Below are 13,301 nucleotides of genomic sequence, written 5' to 3' on the forward strand. Positions count from 1 at the left end.
GGGTCACTCCTCTAGACTGTAATGATAATAATTAAGGTATTTGTTAAGCAGTTACTCTGTGCCAAGCACTATACCAGGCACTGGCGTGGATACAAGCAAATCAGGTTGGACATAGGAGCTCACCTCCTCCAGGAGGCCTTCCCAGACTGAGCCCCGTCCTTCCTCTCCCCCTCCCCATCCCCCCGGCCTTATCTCCTTCCCCTCCCCACAACACCTGTATATGTGATATATGTTTGTACGTATTTATTACTCTATTTTACTTGTACATATTTATTCTATTTATTTTATTTTGTTAATATGTTTTGTTTTGTTGTCTGTCTCCCCCTTCTAGACTGTGAGCCCGCTGTTGGGTGGGGACCGTCTCTATATGTTGCCAACTTGTACTTCCCAAGCGCTTAGTACAGTGCTCTGCACACAGGAAGTGCTCAATAAATACGATTGAATGAATGAATGAAAATGTATTTATAGTCTCTCTAATGGCTTTTGACTGAAAATGGGTCCTTTTCTGTGGAATGACGGCAATCATGTCCGGCCATCTGATCGTCAAAAAAATTATCAATAAAATCATTGAAAACTACATTCTTCATTTGTCTTCAATCAATCTTGTGAAGTTTTTTGAAGGCAACAGTGCAACCCAGAATTCTCACTGGTCTCCTCCCACCCAATGGCATGAATCAAGGAATCTAGGACCAGAAATCCAACTATTCAAACTGCACAGGCACTACTACAGAATCCCAGCAGGCAACACTTTCTAGACTATTCTAAGGTAGAGTCATTGAACAAACCAAAAGGGAAAAGCCCAAGATGTGGCCATACTGAGCTCTACAAAACTGCAGGGAAGAAGCTGGTAACCACCCCACAGCCTAGTGAACAGGTGTTGTTCATAACCCCTTCCCCTTCTCCCTGGTCCTTAAACCAGGAAACAGTCATTTTTGAAACTGTTCCTTCTTGACCTACCTTCAGCCCCTGCACTGTGATGTTCACACTGTGATGGAGGCAGTGCTTCTGGTGGGGGTAAAGGGGAAGGCTGGGGGAAACCAAGGCTACGACACCCCCATTCAGCTCAGCCTTAGTGGTGGGGGCTTAGATCACAATTGCCCTTCACTTCCAGATCAACGTAGAATTTAACATTCTTCTCCCAAGTCCCCATCTACTTAGTACCTTGGTGTCTACATCTACAGGTAGACACCAACCTGCCCTCCGTACCTTGATTATGCTATTGATGCCTGTCTACTTGTTTTGTTGTCTGTCTCCCCCCTTCTAGACTGTGAGCCCGTTGCAGGCAGGGATTATCTCTATTTGTTGCTGAATTGTACTTTCCAAGCACTTAGTACAGTGCTCTGCACACAGTAAGCACTCAATAAATACAGCTGAATGAATGAATGAATGAATGAATGAAAAGTAACCTTTCAAACTGCTCCTTGGATGACTGTTTTTCTCAACCAAGTGCCTGCCTTTGGAAATGATAGGATGCTCCCCAAATCTGGACTAGGGGTGTTACTCATCCCTCTGCCCAATTTGTCAAATATAAATAACCAACTGTAATGGGCCTACATGCCCTGAGGCTCTAAGGAAATGCTGGACGAGGTTGCCAGAGAAGCCATGCCATGCTCTCAATAGAGGGAAAATGGCACCGGAACAAAAACCACTGTTTGCCTACCAGCTGCCGTCATGTAATCCCAACGGTCTATGAGGCACATATTGAAGATGAGGTGGTCCGATGTTTGTCCCTGGCCAATGAGGGAAATGTCTCTCTCCAGGTTTTGGCACACCGCCGAGGTCCAGCCAATCAGGAACCAAAACACCACGAGGAGGATGACCGCCAGCATCCTCATAACCCGGCCTCCGGTCATGTAGGGGATCCTCTGGGCCGTTCGTGACAGAAAAACCTTCAGAACTCTGGAAAAGCAAGAGGGTCCGGTGTTAATGGGGCAAATGAGCCTGCTCACCTGCACGTTCCAGGAGAAAATTTCTGTTTTCACCCCGCTGCTGCACAGGGAAAACTTGATGCCCAGTACCAACTTCAGGCAGGTGATCCACGTAGGCTGAAGGTGGAACGTCCAACTAGTCTCACCTCCCAGCCCAACCCGGCCACCCTAGACATTGTATCACCCACTCAGGCTTTGCGGGTTGCTTAACTGGTCTCCCCACTTCTGCCTTGACTTTGGCTGGCACCCTGGTGTCCTCAGGGCCCTGTGTCCATGGGCAAGGTAATGACCTGGGCTCCAGGCATTTCAGCTGTTGCTTATTTGGGATCTGGGGCCAATCATTCATTCATTCATTCAATCGTATTTATTGAGCGCTTACTGTGTGCAGAGCACTGTACTAAGTACAAGTTGGCAACATATAGAGACGGTCCCTGCCCAACAACGGGCTCACAGTCTAGAAGGGGGAGACAGACAACAAAACAAAACATCTGGACAGGTGTCAAGTCATCAGAATAAACAGAAGTAAAGCTAGATGCACATCATTAACAAAACAAATAGAGTACAGGAACCCACAAGGAAACTAAGCTGCAGAGCTGCTTTCTTGCCTCACTTCCCCTTCCACCCTCTTTTCTGCATTGTCTTTGCACTTGGCTGTATCTTCCTTAAGCACTTTGATACTCACCCCAACCCCACATCACTTATATATACATCTTTACACTCTATGTTTCCTCTATCTGTACTTTATTAATGTCTGTCTCCTCCTCTTGACTGTAAGCATGTTATGGGCATGTAACATGTCTTCCAACTCTGTTATACTGCATTCTTCCAAGCGCTTAGTACAGTGTTCTACACACAGCAAACACTCAGTAAATATGATTGATTGATACTCTGCATGCAGTAAGCACTCAATAAATACCATTGTTTGACTGATTCCTGAGTTTTCCCCTTTTCCCATTGTCAATCTTTTCCTCCTGTACAATTTATTTCCTTTCGTTCTTCTCAACGGTTGTACAACTCCCTTTTCCTTCAAAGTCCATAATGGCAGCAAGCCACCTTCCTTGAAACACTTCTAAAAAATTCCTTCATTTGTGGTAAGTGTCTTGGCTTTAAAGAGAGTTGCAATTCAGCCTGTTCATCTTTCCTCAGCAGAGCCGTCTTTCCAACCATTCTCCACTCCAAATTATTACTGTTGTTATTACGGTATTTGTTAAGTGCTAATTATGTGTCAAGCACTGTTCAAAGCGCTGTGGTAGATACAAGTTAATCAGGTTGAACACAGTCCCTGTCTCAGAGAGGGCTCAGAGTCTGTTGTTGCCAACTTGTACAACAGAGTATGTTGCCAACTTGTACTTCCCAAGCGCTTAGTACAGTGCTCTGCACACAGTAAGTGCTCAATAAATACGATTGATTGATTGATTGAGTAGGAGGGAGAACAGACACTGAATCTCCATTTTATAGATGAGGAAACATCCATTAAAGGAAACATTCCAAAATCATTCCATGTGAATTGTCACTCCTACTCTATTGATTAGCTTATCTCCCCCTAAATGAGTTAACCACAATCGTGCAGAATGAAGGCTATTGTACCAGAAGCTGTTCTTATTTATCTTTGTTCTGTTTTCTTTAATCCCCTTTTCTGTCTGCAATTGGCATAATAAAAATGAAAGGAAAACCCAGTGGTGCCCATTTCTCTTCATAACAGCCCTCTGTGAGATAGGTAATAACACCAATTAGTTATCTGTTGGTTGAGAAAACATATCAGCTCATTTAATCAGCTTCATCTAAGTCGCTGTGATTAAAGAAATGAGCCTTGAACACCTGACACTTTGCCTATTTTGCCCCAAACAATGAGATCAGCAGGCCATCCCCAAATTTTCTTCCCAAGTGCTTAGTACAGTGCTCTGCACACAGTAAGCGGCTCAATAAATGAATGAATGAATTCTCTTGAAGTCACTGTACCTATATCTGTGACTACTCTTCCCATTGAAAGTAGTCTTGGCTGGAAAGTTTTACACTCCTAACTGCAAATGGCTGATGAAGGACACATTCAGAAAAATGTTTTCAAATTCTAATTTTCAGACTGACCAAAAATGCAAAGGCATTCACATTTTGACCTAACATTACAAGCAATCAATTGATCTATGATATTTATTGACCACTTACTTTGTGCAGAGCAGTGAATTGAGTGCTTGGGAGGGTGTAATAATAATAATAATGATGGTTTTTGTTAAGCGCTTACTATGTGCCAAGCACTGCTCTAAGTGCTGGGGTAAATACAAGGCAATCAGGTTGTCCCACATGGGGCTCACAGTCCTCATCCCCATTTTATAGATGAGGCACAGAGAAGTGAAGTGACTAGCCCAAAGTCACACAGTTGACAAGTGGCAGAGGCAGGATTAGAACCCACAACCTCTGACTCCTAAGCCCAGGCTCTTTCCACTAAGCCATGCTGCTCCTCAATTAGTAATACAATTAGTAGACAAGATGTCTCTATATGTTGCCAACTTGTACTTCCCAAGCGCTTAGTACAGTGCTCTGCACACAGTAAGCGCTCAATAAATACGATTGATGATGATGATGATGATCCCTGCATTCAAGGATCTTACAGACTAACACCTGCACATAATAGGCGCCTCTCAGGAACTCATGTTTGCCTTACGATGCTGATCTGCAATGGGCGAGTTTCTTTGTACAAAATAGCATTTCTCGGGCTTATCTTTGGTCTGTCCAGGTTTTTCAGCTGATCCTCAACAGCAACTCAGGGTCCCCGTCTCGAAGATTTCCACCTCCTGCAGACAATCCTTTGAGTATGTATTCAGGCAACATAAATCATTTAATTAATCAATCAATGGTATTTATAGAATGTCAACTGTGCTGACCACTGGACCAAGGTATTGGCAGAGGGATGATGCTGGAGTCTTCCTATTGTAAATGATGGACATGCCTCGATCCTGCTGAAAAGATTTCGGGATCTAGAAAATTTGCATCTGGAATTGATTGTTATGCCAGTGATTTGCACAGCATCTCACACACTCTTTCATCCCTGCCCGTCATTTTCCCACTGGAAAATACGATTGATTGATTGATTGATTGGTGCCTTGGGCGCAACAAGCAAGTAAATGAGCAGGGATGCAACACATTGAAGAGGTCATACTAGAACCTTACCCACAAAACTCTAAAGCACAAGCCCAGGTGCCAGAGGACCTGGGTTCTAATCCCAGCTCTGCCACTTGCCTCCTGTGTGACCTTGGGCAAGAGACTTCTCTGTGCCTCAGTTTCCTCGATTGCAAAATAAGGATTCACTACCTGTTCCCCCTCCTACTTAGACTGTGAGCCCCATGTGGGACAGGGACTGTCTCTGACCTGTTTAATTTGTATCTCCCCAGGACTTAGAACAGTGCTTGACCCACAGTTAGAGCTTAACAGATACCATTTAAAAAAAATCATTTCTCACCAATGTGCTGAGGAAGCTGTAGTTTCCTAGAGCACCTTGCTAGCCAGCCCTTACAATAATAATAATAATAATGATGGCATTTATTAAGCACTTACTATGTGCAAAGCACTGTTCTAAGCGCTGGGGAGGTTACAAGGGAATCAGGTTGTCCCACGTGGGGCTCACAGTCTTCATCCCCATTTTACAGATGAGGTAACTGAGGCACAGAGAAGTTAAGTGACTTGCCCACAGTCACACAGCTGACAATTGGCAGAGCCGGGATTTGAACCCATGACCTCTGACTCCAAAGCCACCTATGAGAGTCAGCTATTTTCAGGATTTCTGTTGGTCCTACCCACCACGTGGGATACTCTCGGCGGTTCTTCAGTCAGAAACCATCACCAATGGTGACATCATCCCAGCACGCTTTTCACTAATGTTTCATTACCTCTGATCACAATGAGGTATGGGAAGGTACCCCAGAAGAGAGAGACAGAGTCCCTGCCCTCAAGGAGCTTTCCCACTAATGAGACAGACACAAATTATTTCCAAAGAGTGGGAGGCAGAGGAAGAACTAAGATGCATTCAAGATCACGGTCAACTCTGTTTTCAGAAAGGAAAAAAGTAATGAGGAAACACTGTTTACGATGCCCACTGTTAATGAAAAATAGCTGCTCATTAGGGTCCAATGAGAAAAAAAAAATAACTACATTTCGGCAAGATCATGTATCTGAGGAAAGGCAGTTACTGATATAATTTAGACTCTCAGAAATATTACTGAAACTGCTTAAACCGGAGGTGAGGCTCTGCTATGTTGATAAAAGATAAATCTCCATTTGCCTATCAATATAACCTCCATACTGTGCGTTTTATGAAGTGAGACATCTGAAAACAAAGAGAGTCAGACAGTTTTCTATAGCTTTCCAACTGCAGTTCCAGGGGAAATGACTGGTCTAAAACATTCCGGATTGACCAGTAGTTTATTTTTAGTCAGCCACCACTTTCCTCTTTTTAAATGAAAGTATCCTTCTTATTGGTAAGATGTCCTGTCTAGTGACAACAGCTGATAAGTTCTAAGCTATTGAATGATGAGAAAGTTCATTCTGTGAAATTTCAAGGATGTGAGAATGACAAAAATCTCCCCCCTACATTTATGGGTCACTGAGGCTCAGAATCAAATATTATTTAATTTGATTCTGTGACGAAGTTAAGGTATTGATTTATTCAGGTCAGCAGGATGTCACTTAATTTCCTCTTCCATTTCATTCAACTAAAACGTCCCCCACTGCTAACGAAGAATGAACAACACCTTCAAGAAATGAATCATACATTTCCTTCTAAACTGGTTGACAAAGCTCATTATTGTTGTTATTATATACTGATTGAGTTCTGACTGCTAGGCCTTGCCTAGAACTTCAAGAGAATTTGAACACTGCTGACTGGCTCCTGAGAGGAAGCGGAAGTTTGATTAATAATAATAATGACTAATTCAGTCTCTAGACTGTAAGCTCAGTCTGGGCAGGGAACGTGTCTGCTGATTCTGCCATAGTGTACTCTCCCAAGCAGTTAGCTCAGTCCTCTGCACATAGTAAGTGCTCAATAAATACCATTGATTGATTGATTAATGGAAGAAAATGACCTGTTGGGGGAAATCTTTCTGGTTTGAAACTGTTATTTCCACCCAGTTGAGACCAAGTCAGGAACATCAGCCACAAGAAGTCCCATTACTGAACCAGACTAATCAACCCGCCAATCCAGATTCTATCTCTAACAGCGGCATGCGGGTGTTTAGAGGAGCCGTTTAATGGGTATTGTCTAGCATAACCACCCTAATAAGTTAATGGTGTATCATCTTACATCCCTAACTTTCCCTTCTATAGCCTTAACCCATCTCCCTACTGATTCATTCTGAACTTCTCATCCATGAATTTACCCAAACCACTCTTGAATATTCTAATATTTTCGAGCTGCACAATTTCCTGTGGTAATGAATCATCATCATCATCAATCGTATTTATTGAGCGCTTACTATGTGCAGAGCACTGTACTAAGCGCTTGGGAAGTACAAGTTGGCAACATATAGAGACAGTCCCTACCCAACAGTGGGCTCACAGTCTAAAAGGGAGGACAGAGAACAAAACCAAACATACTAACAAAATAAAATAAATAGAATAGATACGTACAAGTAAAATAAATAAATAAATAGAGTAATAAATATGTACAAACATATATACATATATACAGGTGCTGTGGGGAAGGGAAGGAGGTAAGATGGGGGGATGAAGAGGGGGACGAGGGGGAGAGGAAGGAAGGGGCTCAGTCTGGGAAGGCCTCCTGGAGGAGGTGAGCTCTCAGCAGGGCCTTGAAGGAGGAAGAGAGCTAGCTTGGCGGATGGGCAGGGGGAATCCCACCTGCTTACCACCAACTGGGGGAGGAAGTGTTTCCTTTATTTTGCATCTATCACCTTTAAGCTTCGGTGGGTGCCTCTCTCTATTCTGGGGCTGTGGAAGTTGGTGAAAAATAAATCTGTGTTCATCTTATCCAAAATACTGAGATTTAAATGATGCCCCCTCTCAATCTTGTCTTTCTGGATTGGAATGTCCACATCTTTTCCAGTTATCCTCCCAGGGACTTTCTGATTATCCTGGTTGTCCTACTCTGTACATTTTCCAGGTTTATTGTATCTTTTCCAAGATAAGACAACCAACACTGACCAATTTTCCAAGTGCCTTCGGTTTTGTTTTTCAGTCCTTTTCCGATGATGTGCAGAACAGAGAAAAGAAGTTATGTATTCCACAACCCTGGATGGCATTTTCTCCCAAGGGCAAGGGTCATCTGACCATTTGGTTGGTGAGGGAAGTTATGGATATTGTTCTTCTACCCTGGGGCTGAGAATCAGTTGAGCTGGAATATTCCCAGGCTATTAGATGTCCATATTACTGCAGAAGAGCCCTGAAGGAAACTATTTCATATTTGGATATTTCTAAATCAATTCCTGGAGAAGCCATAGATTGAATCCTTTGCATTTATTCCGTTCTGCTTCCCAATCTGTGTCTATCATCTTTCCAGGGATCCATTTTAATGACATCTAGCACGATGGCACCTAGAGTCACGTCGCTAAGAAACTGGATTTTACTCATCATCCCACCAGACTCCTTGTTGCCAGCCTAGGAAGGTGCCTTCCACTGTGGGGTTCATGGGAAGAAAGATGACAGTTAAAAAGCCTCTTCCTGGTGCTTTTCTATAAACTCCAGAGGAATAAGCCCAGAATGTTCCCCTACATACAGAAAGACAATGTACTTCACACTCTCTGGATAAGGAGTCAGATAGGCTACTGCACCTTCAACGGTGAAAACCGAAAAAAATTCCTTTCAGAGACCAAGATTTTAGAGAATCCATCCTTCGTTCTTGTTTCAAAGCTATCTTTCACTGGCTAAAAAAAGACCCCAACCACCCACATCTGGCCCTGTTCCTTCCTGCCCATTCGAGCGAGAACAATCCTAAATTTCCTAAAACCCTCTAGTCTTACAAGGGAGTCTTCCACCCATTAAATCCTTCAGACTTCAAAAACCTTCAGGAGGATAAGTACTGGTGCTCAGAGGTATCAGGTGATGATTATTCTGCTGTAAATCTAAAACCACTCAATTCCTCATGCTTAGGAAAAAGATACTTAAAATGGCCAATCCAGCAGGGGGGCAGAGGTCAGTAAAGATCATGGTGTTTACTGAGATTGGAGCAACACAATCTTTTTATCTCATCTAGCCTTTCCAAAATGACTTTCAAAGGGAGGCTGAAAGTGATACATGAGCCCTCTTTAATCTGTGGCATGCTTCTATGTGCTTGGGGGTATAATTAATTTCCAGTTATCTAAACAGGTGATTACAGGGGGATTCTATCATCACTTCTCTTATGTAAAACAAATGGAGCTGCAAGAATTTATACGAATTTATAGGATTAAAAAGACTCATGAAAACAAATGTGTGTTTTAGACTAACATAAATACACCCCCATCTCCATTGGGCCTTCCCAGGCCCGACCTCTATCCACTAGGCCACTTGTTCCTCCTTAACAAACTAATGATCATAAATGGCTCTGTAAATACAGAATAATCAGAAAAGTGTTAAGCAACTGGAACTACATAAGTGGAAGAAGCTGCTGCAATTGTCTTCGCCTGGCTCCTGGGTCCTAAACAGATCATAGGATAAGAACTGATTGCCTCAGAGATCCCTAACTCAGGTAACATCCCAAGAGCCCTTGTTTTCTCTACCTCAAGTGAAAAGAGTTAAATTTGTCCATGCACATAAAAGAAGATACCGAGGTTGGGTTGTGCTTCTTTCTGTTTACTGGCCTCAGGGAAAAGCATTTCACAAACAGCTCGGTCAGTTATCATCATCAATCGTATTTACTGAGCGCTTACTATGTGCAGAGCACTGTACTAAGTGCTTGGGAAGTACAAATTGGCAACATACAGAGACAGTCCCTACCCAACAGTGGGCTCACAGTCTAAAAGTTATGTAAGATGGGTACTGGGATTCCCAGCTTTAGCAGGAAGGAGAGGGAAAGAAGAAGTGAGTTGAGTGTGTGTGCTGCCATGAATATATTCAGACACTCATTCTTGGTGAGAAACAGACTTAAGAGGTTGGGCCACTCCTAGGCAGGGAGGAGCGCAGGGCCAATCGGCTGGTTGGAATTCCTGTTTCGGCAGAGGGTGGGGTGCTTAAGGAGCAAAATTACTTATTGGTTCTAGACTGTGAGCCCGCTTTCTAGACTGTGAGCCTGCTTCTAGACTGTGAGCCCGCTGCTGGGTAGGGACCATCTCTATATGTTGCCAACTTGTACTTCCCAAGCACTTAGTACAGTGCTGTGCACACAGTAAGTGCTCAATAAATAATGTGTAGTAATTCCATTTCCTAAATCTCCCCAGCTCCCTGGGAAGCTCACGACCCATCCATTCTCTACAACAATTTAAACTCACAACAACACTTAATACCAAAATTTATGTTATTCTGGCAGCAGTCCATGTGGGTTGCTCCCTCTAGAATTACTTCAAGGGATGTTTCATTCAGATTCCAGCAGTCAGCAGCAGGGTGGCTCTCTGTCGCTTAAAAAGGCTCTGGTCTGCCCCAGCTGGCAACTCTTAACTCTACCCGTGAGTACTACTCCCTTAGAGCTTTACCCTCCTATGCCAACCATAAGCCGTTTTATATAAATCACAAATAGCAGTTGGCTAATGCTATTGTTATTCAACAGAGCCATGGAACTGCAAACAAGGAAGAGGATAAATCATATTAATAGCGCTCTTGCCTGAAGTTTTAAAGACAATCTTTATAGAGATCACATCTTAAAACTTATGATGAAAATCATCTTCCTCTCTCAGCATTGCCTGGCGATTAGTTCTTCCTAAATATTCAGCATTTTACAGCCAGATAAATGCCCTTTCAACTGCATTTACTGGATGTGGGGTGATGGAACCTAATTAGGTTGATCGCAGATGAGTGTACCTTATGGATGTCACACGATAGAGCTCCTTGCCAGAAAGTTGGCAAAAATGATTCCTGGAGGAAGAGTTGTATCTTTTCATAAATATTCAAGCATCAACCTTGTTTCTCCTCCCCTGGGAGCTTGTGGGTTCAGAAGCTCCAAGTTTAATAAGAAAACACCACCATTAAATCAGCCGGTATCCTAGCCAAACTCAAAACAGATTTCCTGGGAAACAGGAAGTCACTGTTTGAGCGGCAATGTAGATTAAAGGCAGGATTGCCAAATTTCCACTATTTGAAAGAGGTAAATGACTCTGGAATGTCAATGACTTTGGTAGTAGTAATAGTAATCAATCAGTGGTATTTACTGAACATGTACTGTGTGCGGAGCACTATATTGTTTGAGGGAGTACAATATAACAGAGTTGGTAGACATGTTCCCTGCCCACAAGGAGATTACATGGTATTTATTAAATGCTTACTGTGGGCAGAGCACTCTGTGAAGGGAAAGACTGCCCAGGTGGGAATGAGACATAGTCCCTGTCCCTTGGGCAAAGCTGGAAAATCTACTCTAAGAATTTCTCTCCTTCTGTTCAATCTCACGGAATCTGCCATTAGGCTGGAAAAGGGAAGCCCATCAATGGCAGTGCTGTTTCAGTGGACCACGAGCAGGAGGCTCCAGGTATGACTCGCCACCCACCTGGAATATAGAACAGTAATGCTTTGTGCACCGAGCACTGTACTAAGCACTTGGGAGAGTACGATATAACAATAAACAGACACATTCCCTGCCCACAAGGAACTTAAAGCCTATTGGGACGAGCTTACAGAATGCCTCTTGATACCTGCTCTAGAAGTGTTCTTCCTGCTCCTTCCCTCCCTCAGTCAGTCCTATCTCTCTACTGCAACACATCAACAGATGGTCCACTTCCCTCAGACGCAGGGTCGGAACTCAGCCACGTATCGATTCTGAAGTTTTCAGACTACAATAAACAAGTCTGCAATTAAGCAACCCCAAACAATACAGGAGAAAGCAGAGTGCAGCAGCAAAGCCATATGGTCCAGGAGAACCCAGAATAATTCAGCTCATTACACCAGGCAGAGTTTCTGCTCTGTTTCAGGTTTCCAAAGGGTAATTCTTCACCCCAGTGTTTTCTTGGGGATGCGCTACCCCAGAGGGAACACATTTGCTCATTTAGATTTCTTGCTTGTAAAGGGCGTGGAGTTCTGGCCGCAGCAGAGAGGAGCTCAGACGGGGGCTAGAAGAATGGAAATTATCTGAAGGGGTCAGGGGTTGGTCTTGGGAAGTGTTTGCCATGTCTACAGAGGGCACTTTCCATATAGTGAATACAATAAGCTCTCCCCTCAACCCATGTTCTCTGACTTGGGTGTTCTTTTCAGTCAATATATCCCAAATGACCGCATAGCTTGGGCAGGTAGACAGTGAGATGACCTGAGGGATCGAGCTCCACACTACGTCGAGGGTCTATAAAGGGGTGCTGGTGTCCAACTTTCTATATGGCGGGAAGAGCTGGACTTGCTACTGGGCACGTCCGGTTCCTGACAGTCTCACCAGCATCACCTCTGAGACTATCGAATAGCAAAAGGCAGGATGAGATCACTAGCAACCCTATCCTGGAACACAGAAGACTCACTTGGCGCAGAGTAAGCTCATAACAAATGCCTATAATTCATTATTCATAGTCAGTACTGAGGCAATACTCACAGCAACACAACCCTGCTGGGCAGGACATATGAGGTCTGGCAACGGGATACCCAAATAGCTGCTGTATGGGGACTCGTAGGGGAGGTTAGTGCAAGTCAGGGAGGGAGAATACATTTTGAAAGTGAGAATTTTAAAACTTTGTGATGCCCAGTCTCAAAATACAAGGCTGTTGGAAGACTACCGTGGCAAACAGAATGTTCTGGCAGGTAACAACCAACAGAGCCATTCCAGAAATCAGGATCCCAAGAGGCAGTCTCGGAAACGGAGGCGGCCCCTGTATGAGGCAAAAGTATTAGCGCAGCAAGGATCGAACTTTACTCGCAAATGATGCAGGAGAACTTGTCAATCAGTCGGCCATCGGGCTTTTCAGCCATATCTGCATTCATGGGTAGGCTCAAACCTTTAGCATAAACCTTTCTTTCTTGGGGAGCTGCAGCTAATAGAAAAAAAAATCAACAGATGGTCTGAAACGAGGCAATGAGAATATCTGAGAGATGGGTTTGGTGAGGAGGAGGTTTCCCCGAGAAGCAGAAGGGCCAGTGAAGAAGGTTGCTGAAGGCTGGAAAGGTGAGGGAAATCAGCTGGAAGAGCCACGGATAGCCTCAGGAATTACAATGACACATAGGAAGGAGTGAGAGGTGCTCCTGTAAAAATTAAATCCTCACTAGGCAGATTCCTCATTATATTTCCCATTCAAAGATAAACTATTTATTGTGGGTAACTGTGTGCTAAAC

General features: G+C 43.7%; 1 protein-coding gene across 1 annotated transcript in view; it reads right to left on the reverse strand.

Annotated features, from left to right (window-relative positions):
- The window catches only part of GPR158 (G protein-coupled receptor 158), a 198,622-nt gene that overhangs the window by 22,125 nt on the left and 163,196 nt on the right, over positions 1-13,301 (reverse strand). Inside the window, exon 7 of the mRNA XM_038755749.1 lies at positions 1,661-1,899. Within this exon, the coding sequence (XP_038611677.1) occupies positions 1,661-1,899 (239 nt within the window). The remainder of the gene's footprint in view (positions 1-1,660; positions 1,900-13,301) is intronic.

The sequence above is a fragment of the Tachyglossus aculeatus genome, chromosome 13, assembly GCF_015852505.1.
Source record: "Tachyglossus aculeatus isolate mTacAcu1 chromosome 13, mTacAcu1.pri, whole genome shotgun sequence".
In the NCBI taxonomy this organism is placed as follows: Eukaryota; Metazoa; Chordata; class Mammalia; order Monotremata; family Tachyglossidae; genus Tachyglossus; species Tachyglossus aculeatus.